General features: G+C 42.1%; 1 protein-coding gene across 8 annotated transcripts in view; it reads left to right on the plus strand.

The window, feature by feature from the left end:
• LOC125988868 (guanine nucleotide exchange factor DBS) overlaps window positions 1-18,460 on the plus strand; it is a 65,761-nt gene that overhangs the window by 755 nt on the left and 46,546 nt on the right. For 3 of the 8 annotated variants that reach the window (XM_049754557.2, XM_049754565.1, XM_049754567.1), the window contains exons 1-2: window positions 1,971-2,092; window positions 2,441-5,562. In XM_049754557.2, coding sequence (XP_049610514.1) covers window positions 5,490-5,562 — 73 coding nt within the window. In that variant the 5' untranslated portion in view covers window positions 1,971-2,092; window positions 2,441-5,489. Of the gene's footprint in view, window positions 1-329; window positions 417-1,965; window positions 2,093-2,440; window positions 5,563-5,622; window positions 6,293-18,460 lie in introns of those variants that run through there. The other 5 variants (XM_068649893.1, XM_068649896.1, XM_068649894.1 and 2 more) reach the window with 5 other exon arrangements.

Raw genomic sequence — 18,460 nt, forward strand, 5'->3', positions numbered from 1 at the left:
TGGAAGTGTTTCTCCGAGATTGGGAAGATAAGACAACTGGGAAAGACATAGACTAACTAGTCTTTTTTGTCTCGTTTGTATATTTTTGTATAATTCAAATCAGGTAATTCACCTATGTTCTAAATGTTCCAATTTTCTTGGATGTGTTAAGATGAAAGGTAACAGTTAAGCTAATCTTTGGATGCAGTGGGGGGAAATAGATATGACAAAGTTGCAGCAATGTCAAGCCCCTTAATGTTGGATGGGAAATATCAGTGTACAAACATTTTCAGATCTCCGTCAAGATGTTCAGTTGAATTCAATTCCTGGCTCTGTCTGGACATTCACAGATTTGCCTTGAAGTCATCCCTAAATATCTTGGCTGTGTGTATATGGTCGTTGTCCTGCTGAAAGATGAACCGTCACGCCAGTCTAAGGTCAAGAGTGCTGGATCAAGCTTTCCTCCAGGATGTTTCTGTACTTTGCTTTATTCGTCTTTCCCTTAATCCTGTCTAGTCTCTCAGTTGCTGCTAACTGTCACCATTTTTTACTGTAGGGGTGTTGTTCACCAGGTGATGCGTGTTGCTTGGTTCCCCACATACATGACGTCTAGCATTAAAGCCAAAGAATTCAGTTTTTGTTCATCAGACCATCGAATTCAATCTCATTGTCTGAGTCCTTCAAGTGACTTTTGGCCCACTCCAGGCTGGTGGCTATGTGTCTTTTTGAAGGCCACTCTACCCTAAAGGCCTGATAAGAGACTTGCAAGAATGACTTCTGGAAGTTTCCCCTCTTTCCTTATGGGAAGGGTGGAGCTCTAACAAAGTGACCATCAGGTTCTTCTTTACCCTAAAATATAGTCTTTATGTCAGGTTTGTTGAAATGGTCAGTAGAAACCTTACATGAGTATAACTAGTGAAAAGGTCTCTGAAAAATACATCGATATAGCGCTTTCACATTAGGTTTCACAGTAACAAAGCGCCTTATAGAACATAAAATAATACAATAGAAGGAAAAAAACCCATCACTTTGAGGCTCCATCCTGTGCTACTTATATGAGAAATTTTAAGAAACCACAACCCTGTCAGGGACAGAAATTACCACCAGGTTTTATTTGCCTTCTACTCACAGCCATATCACAGAATGTTTTCCTTGGGTTTCACGAGATTTGCTGAAACTATCACAGAAAATCCATCTCCGGTTAATAGTAAAAGTAAGAACGTGGCTTATTTACAATGCACCTTATGTATAGTGTAGTGTTGCACCAGTAGTCTGAATTTCAGCTGGTAAAAATGACACAATACCATAATTCCTAAACACCGGCCCTTTAAAACACTAAAAAATGAAAACATAATCATCAGCCAAAGCGCTCCAACTCTGACAAGGCTGCCGCGTAGCACATCTATTGTCACACAAAGGCCGAAGGCCATCTGTGACACGTCAGTCAGTTAAACCCTCCTCAGGTAAGTAAATAAATAGTCTATATATTTAAGTTCACTGACACACCCGCGCTGTACATACCGCTTGTCTAATTTTGACGACCGTGTGGGAGCTTATTCCTTTCTTTTTGTCATCTGCTTTAATGCGTTCCTACTTCATGCATTTTTGCCAGTTAATATGGTACGTGATACCAGTTCCGGTGATCAAGGATAAATAAGATAAAGTTTGTTGTTCCGATAACTATACACCAGCAACCCTTGCCGGTGTACTGTCTAAGGTTTTTGAAAGCGACAGAGTTGTGGAGACTATTTCCTCTACTGATAATCATTTTGGCTTCAAAGCTGAGCATGCCACAGACTTGTCCGTATATTCCTTAAAGAAAATTAGGGTTAAAAGTAAATGCAGTCACTTTGACCCACTAGCATTGTGGGTGTAACTAAGAGACAAACCCTATAGGGGGGTTAATGATGCTGTCCCCCAAATGCAGCAGAAGTTGAGTGTTTGTTGTAGTTGTTTACTGCTGTCGCTGCGGTTTGCTTCTTTCAGGCCGTGAGACGCATATGAGGAAGACGGTCCACTAGGTTAGGTCCTTTTCATAGCACCAGGATGGGAGCAACGCTGTCTGTGGAAGGTGAGCTGGAGCAAACGCCGGAGGTGCTGTCAACAATCAGTGGTAGGAAACATCATTGCTTCATTGCATTGCAAATGTCTGATGAGATTACTTCTACGAGGTGTCTCTAACATCCAGCTAACCTTTTTGTTTAAGCTTGCACATTTGTTTTCTACTTTGTGGGCTGGTAAGATCCATTCCATTAGTTGACATTCGTTATCAAAGCAAATGATTTCTTTTAAAGTGTGGAAAAAAAAAGTGTCTCCTTCAAAATCACATCTATTACATGCTTTTGTCAAACCAAGCGAATCTGGAATATCATCACATTTTATTCATCCTCTTACCTATTAAGCTGTTTTAGTGGCAGTCTCATGTAAGTAATCTTATCTCACTCAGCCTATGCTTTGCCAGGTCAATGGTGAGCGCAGATTTCACTCGAATGACCAGTTGACTGAATCTCGCTGGCATGCTGCTGCCTACCTTAGACGACGAATGGTGACTTGGCAGGGTGTGGGGAAAAAAACAAGCGTGCCACGTCTTTGTCAAACACAAATCCCCTTGCATCCCCACCCGTCTGTCTACAATTTAGCCGAGCAAGTGTGTCTTGGTTATCAGAAGCTAATGCTGCTGCGACTGTTAACTAAATATAATCTGTACTAAGATCTATTTACCTTTCGCCATGCTTCTCTTTTGCTCTGTGACTACGGCCAGACGGTGTGCAAGTAGTTATGCCACATTGTTTTTTTCAGGTCACCAGATTTGGGTTTCTGAGTGAAATGGAACGGAGTGGCAATTCTATTGACAATGTACTGTACATGTATTATGTTTGAGGCAGTCCAACAAAATCCCAAACTATTTTAAAATTGACCCTGGATGTTTTATTAGGGCTCAAAAGTAGGATATGGCTGAAAAAAAGAGGACGTTTGGTCACCCTATTGTTTCAGCTGTTCAGTGGAAGTGCTGAATGGGTGGCTTGGGCAAATTTTAGGAAATAGGCTGGTAAATAAAGAATGTTTTAATAATTGATGGGTGGGCAGACGCACAATCCTCAAAACAAGTTTTCTTTTGTTCTTTGTTTTGCTTTTATTTCTTTCCTGCTTAATGTCTTATTTTATTTGTCTTTCTTTGTCTGTGTTTCTTTCTTTTTTTATGTTTTCTTTCTTTATTGTTTCATTCTTGGTTTCTTTCTTTCTTGTTTTCTTTCTTGTTTTCCTTTCTTTCTTTCTTTCTTTCTTTCTTTCTTTCTTTCTTTCTTTCTTTCTTTCTTTCTTTCTTTCTTTCTTTCTTTCTTTCTTTCTTTCTTTTTCTTTCTTTCTTTCTTTGCAGGTAAGTTTAATTTGACTTTCTTTAAACTTTTGAATGGACTTTTTAGACTCTTTCAGTGCTTCAGTATTTTTTTTGCAAAACTGGCAGTTCACAAACAAGGTGCTGAACAACCAAATTCACAGCGTGCGTTTGATACATACCTGGTGCAGTTACAGTTGGCAATAAAATCTCATCTTCATCATGCTGTTTGCATTTTGACCTCACAAGACCAAGACAACTTCTGACAAATGACCAACATTACGAAACAGGATCTTCTCAGAGGGAAGTTGCCACTGGGGTCAGACTGTCACATTGTCATCAGCTGTTGCAAAAAAGCAACTAGAATAAATAAATACAAATGAAGGTTCAAAGACCTCAACTACTGTGTGTGTGTGTGTGTACGTGTGTACGTGTACGTGTGCGTGCGTGTGTGTGTGTGTGTGTGTGTGTGTGTGTGTGTGTGTGTGTGTGTGTGTGTTAGCATGCATTATTTTTTTTGTCACAAATTTGTACAATTGGTCAGTTCACATGTCGGTCTGTTATTTTTACAAATTATTAACCAAATATTGAAGATGGCTTGCTGTGTTCGACAAACCAATCAGTCTGAAAGGCTAAAGAAGCATGCGGCTTTTTTGTCTTGAAAAGTGATGGTTTGGTAGATGTCAGTACTCTGCCCGACACCGGTGATATGAAACCAAACTACGCAATGAATTGACTTTTACACTTCACTTACATATGTGTATACTGTAAATATATATAATTAAGGTAGCGTCGCTTATTCGGTTTACTTTTGCGTGTATTTGTATCTCACTGGGTGAAAAACATGGGAACAAATGTCTTGCCAACCACTTCTGACAGTTGAGGAACAACGAGGTGTCAACTGCTCAAACATGCCACCTTTAATGATTTCCCTTAGCTGGTAGTTTCATAAAAACAATGCTATTCATTGACCATTATACAAGGCCTTTCCACTGATTGGTCAGTAGACTGGGAAAGCGGATATTTTAGCAAAACAAAACATACCTGCTGAGATTTTTTAAAGGCAGAAATCAGTGAGTGGAATCTGAATGTTGAATTGTTGGTTCAGTAAAGTCTATTTCCCAAACTAAATTGCTGCTGTTATGAAGCTGCTTAAAAATTAAGATTGAAGCGTTAAACCTCCTACACTGACTGACACGCTGGCCACTCTTCTTCCTTTGTCGTCGTGGAGTGTTTTGCGCTTCACTTGGTTGCTCAATTATGAAGTCAAGTCTATTGCTCAGACATGCGCTCATGTTCGTAAAAGACAATATAAGAAGTCATACGCTTTTGGTTTAACAAAATAAATTAAAGTAATAGTAATTCTAATGATAATCACATTATTAATACTTCCATGATAGAGTTAGTATGTTTTATTACCTTGGCAAGTAGTGTCAGTAAACATACACAGGAATCGAGTGGAACTAGGCGGTAATTTGCCTTTTTTTGAAGGCGCCAGTTAATTTTGAGTCAAACCCAGAAGGGCGTGTTGTAAATAAGTGGACACTCAAGCTTGCTTTGCAAATTCATTCAGCACATTAAGTTGAAAGGAGAGGGTGATGTCAGAGGACAACCTCCTCCTCTGGAAGCTCTGATAAAGCAACCCAGACATTAAGAAAAATAAACATGCGCAAACAGCAAGCGGTGGGGTTGTATTGGGCCAGCTGAGTCGTATTCATACAACATCAGTCGGCTCGGATCATGTCTCTGGTGGACTTGATTCAAGAAGTTCGAACTTTGTTGAGTCAATTGTTTCATAATTTGTCTTTTGGCACCCCCCCTCGATGTGCATCAAATATCAGTGGCGGCCATCGTCCCACCTCAGGTCAGTGTTCTCTTTAGCATGTACTGATCATACTGTACAGTAATGAACATAAATGAACACCTACAAATTAGGCTTCTTACAGTATGTAATACTTTTACTGACTGCAGTAGTACGTGGCAGCTTGACCCTAGTAACTGATTAGCTTTTGCATGTGGGTAATTTCTAACTAGACTTTATGCCTCCATACGCCCGCATGCAGATTTGTGGCTCTACTGACTTGCCACCACAGGTTGAGCAATGAACTGACTATAAGAGAACAAGGTCAGCAAATTATCAATCCAGCCGCACAAGCAAGTGTGTTTGTACTTTGTCATGGCTACCTGTCTTTGCTGTCGAGGAGTAGGTCAAAAAAAGAACCTTAAGTATTCACAGATAGACAACACGGGTGAGCGTTGACTTACAGTTGTTTTTGGTAGTTTATGACTTCAACAGAAGCTGAATTGTGTTTACGTCGGAACGTTTATCACACCTAATCCATTTTCACTCAAAGAACATGAAAGGTCAGAGGACTTGCCTTGTTTTCTGAACATTTTGTATTTGAGCATTTCTAAGCAAACTGTGTGAGCCCCTTGGGGCACTGATATGTGTCTTTTGAAGGCGCACGCGGCTGATTCTGTACCAGTAGTATTAGTTAGAGAGCCAACTTTGTGGAGCTATGCTAATGCTAATACTTAAGATTTGCTTGACAGTGGTTCCTGAAAGATTGTTCAATTTCTATGAGTTGAGCACAAGATTACATGGAAATAATGAATGCTTGTAATTGGCTGTGCAATGAGCAATTCAGATTGTGTGTGTGGTGTTGTGTGTGTGTGTGTGTGCGTGTGTGTGCGTGTGTGTGTGTGTGTGTGTGTGTGTGTGTGTGTGTGTGTGTGTGTGTGTGTGTGCGCGCGCGCGTGCGCGCACGCGTGTCTTTGTCAGACCGATACCTAGCAGAGGGGAGGGGCGGGAAAAGGAGGAGTGATCATGTGAGTTGACAGGTGTACTTGTGTATGGAGAGGGAGAGACATCCAGATGAATCAAATAAATTGAGAAGTGCAGGATAAGGTTGGTGGTACTTGTTTCTTTACCTGTGGAGATGGAGAATAAACAGGAGAAGGGTTGGAAGAAGCATGAAGGTGAGCGTTTTGTCTGCATCTCACTGCCAGAGATGGAGCGCTACTACAGATACACCCAGTGCTGTCAACAGCTGCATTGTAATTGTGTGTGTTTACCTTTTGTCTTATTTCGCCTACTTCCACTGTTACCTCAATGTGTTTGGCATGCATGCAAGCATAGAAGAAGCATTGACTAAGTGAACAATATTGGCGAAGTTATGAGCTACTTTCTTGGAATTACTGACATAATCTGTCACCCGGTGGTTTGAGAAGCTTTACTTGTCCGGTTTTGAAGGTCTTTAGGATGTGCTTATTGAATTTGAAAAAGAATTGCCAAAGTGCGGGCACCCTTAAAAACTTTGTCGGCCTTTTTGAGTGCTACTCCTCAATGTGAGACATTGCTGTGGCCTTTAAAGTGAACAATTTTGTTTTGTGAAGGTGTTGCTTCTGTGCCACAGATTACTTTACATAATTTTACGGCCAGGGAGGAGAACAGCTGGTTCGGCGGAAGTGCCATATCCTTATTTATTCAAGGTGGTTCGCAATGACATTTGCATAAATAGCGTGTGTGCACGCACGCACGCACGTGACGATTGATGAGTATATATTTGGACATTATTGCCTGCTTTGGCTACTCTGACCCATTTTCTTTGGTCTTTATTTAGAGCCAATCCGTTTATTTTTAGTATTTAAAAGCTGAAAGGAAAAGAAGACGACGACTACGGCAGTAATGCTACTCTACTACATGTGTTGCCTTTCAGACAGTTGTCATTACATATCTCCCTCTTACTGATTATTGCATTTACCCTAATTAATTTGGTAAATGGCTATTGGTATTAATTTGAATTGAAGCAACATGTAGTAAATTAACCTAAAGATAACGGCTTCTGACTCATTTTAGTGGTGCACTGGCATCTCTGTTGCTGCCGTACTGTATAGTGCGCTGGCTGGCCAGAGCAGTGCAGGCTTAAATGCCAAATTCCAATTTAGTCCGTCCGTCCGACCGTCCATCCATCCATTTTCTGAACCGTTTATTTTCATGGGGGTGCGGGGGTGCTGGAGCCTATCTCAGCGGTCTCTGGGTGGTAGGCAGGGGAGACCCTGAACTGGTTGCCAGCCAATCACAGGGCATACAGAGACAAATAACCGTCCGCACTCGCAATCACACTTAGGGACAATTTTCAATTTTTACGATCAGAAAATGCCATTGTGTTCACCACTCTTCTTTGCTTAATCCTCAGTGTGTGCCAATAAACAACAAAAACAATTTGAAAAACAATGTTGCTTTATTAAATGTGCTCGACCTCAGGGGAGAGACAAGGAGGAGCTTGGGCACCGGGGAGCAGCAAACTTAAGCGATTACAAAACAGTGCCGAACTCAATGCCAATGAATTAACAGCAACGTATTTCCATGGCAGTGTTTGCTGTATCCAATTCACACTTAGATTAAAAATTATTGATTCTGTCAAAACACGGAAAACATGTTATGGAGCAGCCAGACTGAAAAGGTGAGAGGAAAACGGGTGGTATACTTTTTTTTCCCCACTACAGTGGTTCTTAACCTTGTTGGAGGTACTGAACCCCACCAGTTTCATATGCGCATTCACCGAACCCCTCTTTAGTGAAAAATAAAATTCGTTTTTTTCAAATTCAAGACGTTGATGTTTTTTTTACTAGTGCACAAAATGAGCCGTGCATGAACATCACCTTGTTCAAAGAACAACAGTGCATGAACTCACGACAAATGACATACCTGCGAATCAGTGTGACTTCTGCTGTTGCCTTTGTGAGACCAGTTCAGATATACGTACGTCATCACAAATTTAAACGATAAATCAGGTGTGTTTGGCCCTCCCCAGTGGGGGCTCTACCGAACCCTTGAGCCCGACCCACCGAACCCCTAGGGTTCGATCCAACCCAGGTTAAGAGCCACTGCCCTAGTATAAGTGCAAAATGTGAAGACAGAGCTTGTCACTTAAAGAACAACTGTTTTTGTGGTGTCTCTGCAAGTGTCAAAGGGGATGTTAATTTTCATTAGTAGACACATGGTTGAACTCTAACAATAAATCAAATGCCAAGGAGTTGGAGTCAAGGCAATAACAAAAGACGTGTCAAATCCAGACTTAACCACATCTACTACAACCCTGGTTAGAACTTAGAACATTAAATGATATATGTTCAACATTTTATTGCTCAGGTGTTAAACCTTTCTCTTTCTTTGCCTCTTTGTATTTGCCATGATGGCTTGAAAGTCAATAACATTTCTTATACACATGCCGTTGAAGAAAAATCAATTATCCTTATTCTTTAAATCTCAAATAGTACAAACTAATTCTTTTCCACATGCAGTCACCTGGTTAAATTAAAATTGCAACAGGATATTTTAAGTGCTTGGGATTTGCACAAACAAAGCGTGTTGATCAGCTGCTCATAACAAATCAGCGTGTGTGTTCATTTGTGGTGTGTGTGTGTGTGTGTGGGGGGGGGGGGGATACTTCCTCTTCCAAAAAGAAAATCACAAGATTTATCACACTGTTATTCATTATTTCAGTTATGTAATCTGTTGTGGTTTTATTATGTTCCGTAAGGTGCAAAAGGCTTTGACGATCTTCAAGTGCTTTGTTTTAATTATCCCCCCCCCCCCCCCCCCCCACATTAGTTATTTTGAAATAACACAGTCAACACTAGTATCAAGCGAGCACCTCTGTAAAGGTTTCTCCTTTACACCATTCCAAAATGTTTTGTGTGTCAGTTTGACAGGTGATTAAGTGAAAACACAGCAGCAAACCAAGGAATGCAAAACTTAACCTGCTCTGTCTGGTTCTGCACTTGGCAGATGTAAAAAGCAAGCGAGTGATGAATGTGCCATGAGTGTATATCCTACTGTCACTTCTTTCTTCCTGAGTCGCCTCTCAATTGGCGTCTTCCTGTTTACTCTCCATCTACCAGCAACGGAAAGAGTCGATAGTGCAACAAATAAATACATTTTGTCTCGTCTGCTACCCACCCAACACACACATATGCACATACGCACACGTACACGCACACACACCCGTCTCATTTACATTCTGTCGATGCATATCTGTGTGCACCTGCCTTTTGTTTAAGTAATGAGGCTCAGCAGCGGTTACACTTCCTGAGAGTCCTCAGGAGGTACAACCTCAACACCGATCTGTTGCTGACCTTCTACCGCTCTTCCATCGAGAGTCTACTGACCTACTGCATGGTAGTATGGTTCGGCAGCTCCACCGCCGCTGACAGGGAGAAGCTGCAGAGAGTGGTGAAGGCAGCTCAGAGGATCATTGGCCGCCCTCTCCCCTCCCTTACGGACATTTACACTACCCGCTGCCTCAGCAGGGCTAAGGCCATCTCAGCGGACAGCTCCCACCCTGGCTCTGCCCTGTTTGACCTGTTGCTGAAGACGCTACAGGCAAATGAAGACCAGGACAAACAGACTCAAAAACCGTTTCTTTCCCAAAGCCATAGCCGCCCTCAACTCCAGCCGACACTGATGACACTTTCCTCCTGCACTACTACCGCACTTTGTCCGCACTACTGTTTCCGATTATTCATCTACTTTTCTATTATTCGCTTACTTGACTATGTTACTTGTATCTGCCTCTCATGCACTGGATGGAGGTCTCCAATTTCATTGTACTATGTAGAATGACAATAAAGGTTTCTGATTCTGATTCTGATTGCACACTTTCTTTAAATCCTATAAACTTCATTTCACTTCTCAAATATCACTGTTTGTCTGCTATATGGTATATTTAACTGAAATTGCTGATCCGAACAACCAATGATTTAATAATAAAAATCTTAAAAACGATCATGGGTGCTCAAACCTTTGCATACGACTGTATGTGTATATGTGTATATGTGTATATATATATATATATATATATATATATATATATATATATATATATATATATATATAATATATATATATACCGTAATTTCCGATGCATAAGCCGCGACTTTTTTCCAAAATTTTGAACCCTGCGGCTTATAGTCAGGTGCGGCTTATATAAGATTTTTTTCGGGATTTTTGTGATGACTTGATCACTTTTACTCTTAACACTATTATATACAGTAAAAGCTACAAAACAAACTGACAAATAACTCGTTTTCAAATCAGACGAGTAAAAACTGGTCAAGTATTTAAAAAAAAAAGATATTAAAAGTGAAGACAATTCACAATTCTAGTAATGACACGAATTTGATGCACAATTTGTTTTCGTGGGCCACATAGAATGATGTGGCGGGCCGTATCTGGCCCCCGGGCCTTGAGTTTGACACCTGTGCTCTAAACCCTTTCTCTTACTCTGCCATGTGACTCAGAGATTACACAAAGCAGTGGCGCTGTTTGGACCATCTGCATTGTATTAAAACCCAATCAATCAGCATTTAAATTCAATTCCTCTGACATTTTGCTCACCAAAAAACAAGTTGTAATGAATGTGAACTTTTAATGCATTTTATTCAGAAGGTTACTTTGAACCCTGAGGCTTAAATGGCGGCGCGGTGTACTTATGGATTTTTACGGCCTCCGGCCTCCAGGGGGCGCTCTAGCAGGAAGCAAGAGCGAGACAGGCGAAGAAGAGATAATGCGCCGAAGAAGACGTGCTAGTTTGTGTTTACAACATTTCGCGCATCACGCAGAACGCGATCAAGACGGACATTACTGAAAGGAAGCTTTTATACACAAACCGTCATTATGGGGGACAAAAGAAATGCATATGATGCCGCTTTTAAGCTAAAGGCAGTCAATGTTGATGACATTGTGTTGCGGGACCCTTTTCTTTATTTTGTGGTCCCGTCTACTTCGTGCATGAGTAAGATTAGCATGAACAGACCCTCATCATGGAAAATGCTAAAAGAAATGGATAAAAACGACGACGAAAGAGATACTGAGAAAGTGTGTGGCGAAGGATATCTAACGCTATTCCAATCGGAAATTGAAGACTTCGACGGTTTCAGTGCACAGGAGGAAGATGAAGATGATGAAGCTCTTTTTTTTACTTTTGCTTTAACCAGCCCTGTTAGTGCTGTCCTACCGTGTTGCTGCTGTGTTACCGCCGCGTCTCAGTGACTTTTACTGGTATGTTTTATTTAATCAAACCCTATTAGTGCTGTGTTACCTCTGTGTTGCTGCGGTATTACTGCCGCGTCACAGGCAGTTTTTGGAAAGAAATGTTAAGGTATGTTATTAAAACTTTAAAAAAGCTTTCTGTGTCCAGCATTTCTTAATAACTCGCGTGCACACTTCCGTGTTGCTGCAGTACTACTGCTGCGTCACAGGCAATGTTTAGAAAGACATGTTAAAGCATGTTATTCAAACGTTAAAAAGGCTTTCTGTGTACTGTCTTTCTTTGTAAAAAAACGTGCGCACGTGCGGCTTATAGTCCGGTGCGGCTTATCTAAGAAAAAAAACCTAAAATATCCCCGAATTTTAGCTGGTGCGGCTTATACACCGGTGCGGCTTATACACCGGAAATTACGGTATATGTCTGTATACACATTCAATAGTATATATTATATGCTTAATATATATATATAATATATATATATATATATACATATATATATATATATATATATATATATATATATATATATATATATATATATATATATATATATATACACACATAAATTACATATAATAAATGTATATATATATTACCGTATTGGCCCGAATATAAGACGACCCTGATTATAAGACGACCCCCTCTTTTTCATGACTCAAGTTTGAAAAAAAGACTTTTTGAACACCAAATTAAATTTTTATACAGAAAAGAATTACAGTACATCTAAAACAAATGATTATGACAATATATTCGAGAGAAAAAGCATGTTATTTTGCCTCATTCAAATCATGCAAAAAATGTCCATCACATCTTAATATCTGAACATTTAAATGTGTAAACTAAAGTGCAATCACATTTGTAAATGAATGGCTTCTGGTTTTTGAAATGCAAATAAACAAATCTACTGTGATAAAACAACAAAATTGCAATAACTGCATTAACCATCAAAGTGAAGTCAAACTGTAACTGTAGTCTTGAAACAAATCTGAATAAGAAAAAACATTGCAATAAAATAATGCAAACTGCTACCGCTATTATATTGGGGAGCCTGAGGACTGTATAGGGGGTTGGCTCGGATGGTTATGCTCTTTTCGCCCCCGGGTGTCAGTCAGAACACAGGAGGGAAGACGGTTCAGTTTTGATTGCTTTACTGAATTATTGGCAAAAAAGTAACAGTATCTATCTATCTATCTATCTATCTATCTATCTATCTATCTATCTATCTATCTATCTATCTATCTATCTATCTATCTATCTATCTATCTATCTATCTATCTATCTATCTATCTATCTATCTATCTACGATCTCTCTCTCTCTCTCTCTTTCTCGCTCTCTCTCTCGCTCTCTCTCTCTCGCTCTCTCTCTCTCTCGCTCTCTCTCTCTCGCTTTCTCTCTCTCTCTCTCTCGCTTTCTCTCGTTCTCTTTCTCTCGCTCTCTTTCTCTCTCTCTCTCTCTCTCTCTCTCTCTCTCTCTCTCTCTCTCTCTCTCTCTCTCTCTCTCTCTCTCTCTCTATATATATATATATATATATATATATATATATATATATATATACATATACAGGACTGTCTTGGAAAATTTGAATAATGTGATAACGTTCTTTATTTTCTGTAATGCAATTAAAAAAACAAATGTCATACATTCTGGATTCATTGCAAATCAACTGAAATATTGCAAGCCTTTTATTATTTTAATAATGCTGATTAAGGCATACAGCTTAAGAAAACTCAAATATCCTATCTCAAAATATTAGAATATCGTGAAAAAGTATACTAGTAGGCTATACAACTAATCACTTGAATCGTCTAATGAACTCGAAACACCTGCAAGGGTTTCCTGAGCCTTGAAAAACACTCAGCTTGGTTCAGTAAAGACAAAAGATAAAGACAGTATGGGGAAGACTGCTGATCTGACTGCTGTCCAGAGGACCATCATTGACACCCTTCATCAGGAGGGTAAGACACAAAAAGAAATTTCTCAAAGAGCAAGCTGTTCACAGAGTGCAGTTTCAAAGCACATCCACAAAAAGTCTGTTGGAAGGGGGAAATGTGGCAGGAAACGCTGCACAACCAAGAGAGATGACCACACCCTTAACAGCATTGTGAAAAAGAGTCGCTTTCAGAATTTGGGGGAGCTTCAAAGCCAGTGGACTGAAGCTGGAGTCCAGGTATCAAAAGCCACTGTTCACAGACGTGTCCGGGAAATGGGCTACATTAGCCGTATTCCCATGGTCAAGTCACTTCTGAACTCAAGACAACGGAAGAAGCGTCTGACTTGGGCTGTGGAAAAGAAGCACTGGACAGTTCCAAAGTGGTCCAAAGTCCTCTTTTCAGAAAAAAACAAGTTTTGTATTTCATTTGGAAGTCAAGGTGCCAGAATCTGGAGAAAGGCTGGAGAGAAGCAAAATCCAAGTTACTTGAAATCCAGTGAGAAGTTCCCACGGTCAGCGATGGTTTGGGGAGCCATGTCAGCTGCTGGTGTTGGTCCACTGTGTTTCCAGTCCAGAGTAAATGCAGCTGTGTACCAAGACATTTTAGAGCACTACATACTTCCGTCTGCTGAAAAGCTCTATGGAAATGATGATTTCATTTTCCAGCATGGTCTGACACCTGCCCACAGTGCCAAAACCACCAGTAAATGGTGTACTGACCATTGCGTTACTGTTCTCAATTGGCCTGCCAATTCCCCTGACCTGAAGCCCATAGAGAATTTGTGGGGTATTGTGAAGAAAAAGCTGAAAGACACCAGATCCAACAATGCAAATGAGCTAAAGGCCGCTATTGAAACATCCTGGGCATCCATAACACCTCAGCAATGCCACAGGCTGATTGCCTCCATGCCACGATGCATTCATGCAGTAATCCGTGCAAAAGGATTCCCGACCAAGTACTGAGTGCATTAATGGACAGTTTCAAATGTTTGATTTTGTTTTGCTGTTATATATATATATATATATATACATTTTTTACTTGGTCTCAGGAAATATTCTTATTTTTGGAGATAGAAACGAAAGACATGCCGGCTCAGACGTCGCCCGGACAAACAAGGTCTGCGTCAGGTGCTGGGGAACCAGAGCACCCTGATGAAAAATGGGCTACTGGAACAAGACACAAATGGGCGAGATGCGAGAATAAGGATCTGTTGGAATGCTACTACTCCAGCAACCCGAGCGAGAGGGGTTACATGCGGAGAATGCGGGAACAATGGCAACTTCGATACCCACAGTCAACACTATCAGCCAAGCAACTGGTAGCTCAATGTTCCAATATCCATAAACGGCACCTGCTATCACAGCTCCAGATTGATGAGATACAACACAAATGCCATAGCGAAGGTCAACCAGAGCACCAGGTCAGAGACGAGTTAAATCCATGTACAAGTCCAGAGGTTGGGTACGAAACCCCAATAAGCACAATCAAGCTGAACGAGGCAGCAACTGACCTGAAGAACAAGATCACGGTGAGAATGAATGCTCGGGAACCTAGATACACACTGCAGAGGCTAAGTGAAGTACCCTCAAAGTCCCCTAGAAGATGTGAATGCAGCACTGACAACAATTCCACAACCATCACTGAAACCAATGAGCTGATATACACCTCAGCAGCAGTGATCCTAGAAATGCTTGGCTGCAAGAAGAATGACCATATGCGACCACAACAGTGCCCACCATGGAAGAGAAGGCTGGAGGCCAAAATCAAGATAGCACGGAGAGAAGTGAGCCAAATGACAGAGGCCCAGAAAGGTGCAATGAAAAAGCAAGTTCCCAAGAAATACAGCCAGATGCCCATACCTGAAGCACTCGAAACTGCCAAACAAAGACTCCAAGCCTTGGCCAGCCGCCTAAAGAGGTACACAAGAGAGAATGAAGCCAGACGAATAAACAGGTTGTTCACAACACAACCAGCGAAAGTGTACGCTCAGTGGCAGGGGAATAATAGCAGAGCAGACCCACCAAGGCTGGAAACTGAACAGTACTGGAAGGATATATGGGAGCGGGAGGCATCACATAAGAAGGATGCACAGTGGCTGGTGGCTCTGAGAAAGGACCACAGCAAGCTCCCTGAACAGAACCCAGTAACCATCACAGTGGCAGACATCCAGAAAGAGTCTCAGGAATGAAAAACTGGACAGCACCAGGCCCTGACATGATCCACAGCTACTGGCTCAAGAAACTTACAACTCTCCATGAGCGCCTGGCAGCACAAATGAACCAGCTGCTAAGGGATGGGACTCACCCTGAATGGCTAACCCAAGGGCGTACGATACTGATCCAGAAGGATCCTTCAAAGGGTACAGTCCCATCCAACTGCCGGCCAATCACCTGCCTCTCCACAACATGGAAGCTGATGTCGGGCATAATATCAGATAAGATCAGCGGGCACATGGATCAATACATGAGCACCGCTCAAAAAGGGATTGGTAAAAATACCAGAGGAGCAAAACATCAACTCCTGGTGGATAGAACAGTCACCCAAGACTGCAGAACCAGACGTACCAACCTGAGCACTGCCTGGATTGATTACAAGAAAGCATATGACTCAATGCCACATACTTGGATCACTGAATGCTTGAGGCTGTACAACATCAATGGGACTCTGAGAACCTTCATCGCCAACTCGATGAAACAGTGGAAAACCACACTTGAAGCCAATGGCAAGCCACTTGCACACATTGTTAAGGTTTTTCAGATTATCCTTATCGTATGATTATGTTGGAATGCAACCGGTAATAAATAACCTACCTTGTCTCATCCTACACAAGGTCGTAAAACACTCCCTGATATGTTTTGACTAGAGCACAAGGGCTTCCTATTCAGTCTACTCTTACACCCACTCTGTTTCTCTTAATAAATATGCCCTTGCAGGAGGGAGGGTTTTAGATTTCATTCCTTGAACGAGTGAGCTCTCCACCTGCAGGTGTCTAAAAGAACTTGCTTGTCTCCCGTGTGGTTCTTGCAAAATAAGTTAGTGAGTTCAACTCTAACACACGTGACCATCAAATGTGGTATATACCAAGGAGACGCTCTGTCCCCAATGCTGTTCTGTATAGGACTGAACCCCCTCAGCCAAATAATCAACAAGACGGGCTATGGATACCAACTCAGGAATGGGGCCACCATCAGCCACCTCCTCTACATGGATGACATAAAGCTGTACGCTAAGAATGAGTGGGACATTGACTCCCTGATCCACACTACCAGGATCTACAGCTCTGACATCGGAATGTCATTCGGACTTGAGAAATGTGGCCGCATGGTGACTAAAAGAGGAAAGGTAATCCACACAGAGGGGGTCTCACTCCCAGAAGGAATAATAGCAGACATTGAGGACAGCTCCAAATACCTTGGAATTCCACAGGCAAATGGCAACCTTGACGAGGAAACAAGGAAAGCAGCCACAGCCAAATACCTCCATCGAGTAAGGCAAGTCCTAAGAAGTCAGCTCAACGGCAAGAACAAGTCCCTAGCCATTAACAGCTACGCCCTACCAGTAATCAGATACCCTGCAGGAATCATACGGTGGCCAAAGGAAGATATACAGACCACAGATATCAAGACACGGAAGCTCCTAACCATGCATGGAGGGTTCCATCCCAAGTCCAGCACCCTGAGACTGTACACTAGCCGTAAAGAAGGAGGCTGAGGACTAGCGAGCGTGAGAGCCACTATCCAAGATGAAACATCCAAGATCCATAAGTACATCAGGGATAAGGCCCCAACGGATCACGTGCTCAGTGAATGTCTCAGACAATGGGCATCAAAGGAAGATGAGGTGCTGGAGGGACCATCATGGGAGGACAAGCCCCTACATGGGATGTACCACCGAAACATAGCTGAAGTGGCTGATATCCAGAAATCCTACCAATGGCTAGGAAGAGCTGGTCTGAAGGACACCACAGAGGCACTGATCCTGGCTGCACAAGAACAGGCCTTGAGCACCAGAGCAATAGAGGCCCAAATCTACCACACCAGACAAGACCCCAGGTGTAGATTGTGCAAAGAAGGTCCTGAGACAATCCAGCACATAACTGCAGGGTGTAAGATGCTGGCAGGTAAAGCATACATGGAGCGCCATAACCAAGTAGCTGGAATAGTGTACAGGAACATCTGTGCAGAGTATGGACTGGAAGTCCCAAGATCCAAGTGGGAAACACCTCCAAAGGTGGTAGAGAATGACCAAGCCAAGATCTTCTGGGACTTCCAGATCCAGACAGACAGAATGGTAATGGCGAACCAACCGGACATTGTGGTGGTGGACAAAGAGCAGAGGAAAGCCGTTGTGGTTGACATAGCCATCCCAAATGATGGTAACATTAGGAAAAAGGAACATGAGAAACTTGAGAAATATCAAGGGCTCAGAGAAGAGCTGGAGAAGACCTGGAGAGTGAAGACTTCAGTGGTACCTGTGGTCATTGGAGCACTAGGGGCAGTAACCCCCAAACTGGAGGAGTGGCTGAAACAGATCCCAGGAAAAACATCTGACATATCAGTCCAGAAAAGTGCAGTACTAGGAACAGCAAAGATACTGCGTAGAACCCTCAAGGTCCCAGGCCTCTAGTAGAGGACCCGGGCTTGAAGGGAAAAAGAGACCACCCACGGGGGGTGAGGAAAAGTTTTTTTAATGTATATATATATATATATATATACTATATATATATATGTATATATGTATATATATATGTATATATATATATGTATGTCTATATATATATATATCCATCCATCCATCCATCCATCCATCCATCTTCTTCCGCTTATCCGGGGTCGGGTCGCGGGGGCAACAGCTTCAGGAGGGACTCCCAGACTTCCCTCTCCCCAGCCACTTCATCCAGCTCATCCCGGGGGATCCCAAGGCGTTCCCAGGCCAGCTGAGAGACATAGTCTCTCCAGCGCGTCCTGGGTCGTCCCCGGGGTCTCCTACCGGTGGGACATGCCCGGAACACCTCCCCAGGGAGGCGTCCAGGAGGCATCCTGATAAGATGCCCGAGCCACCTCATCTGGCTCCTCTCAACGTGGAGGAGTAGCGACTCTACTCCGAGTCTCTCCCGGATGACCGAGCTTCTCACCCTATCTCTAAGGGAGAGCCCGGACAT

The sequence above is a fragment of the Syngnathus scovelli genome, chromosome 2, assembly GCF_024217435.2.
Source record: "Syngnathus scovelli strain Florida chromosome 2, RoL_Ssco_1.2, whole genome shotgun sequence".
NCBI classification, from domain to species: Eukaryota; Metazoa; Chordata; class Actinopteri; order Syngnathiformes; family Syngnathidae; genus Syngnathus; species Syngnathus scovelli.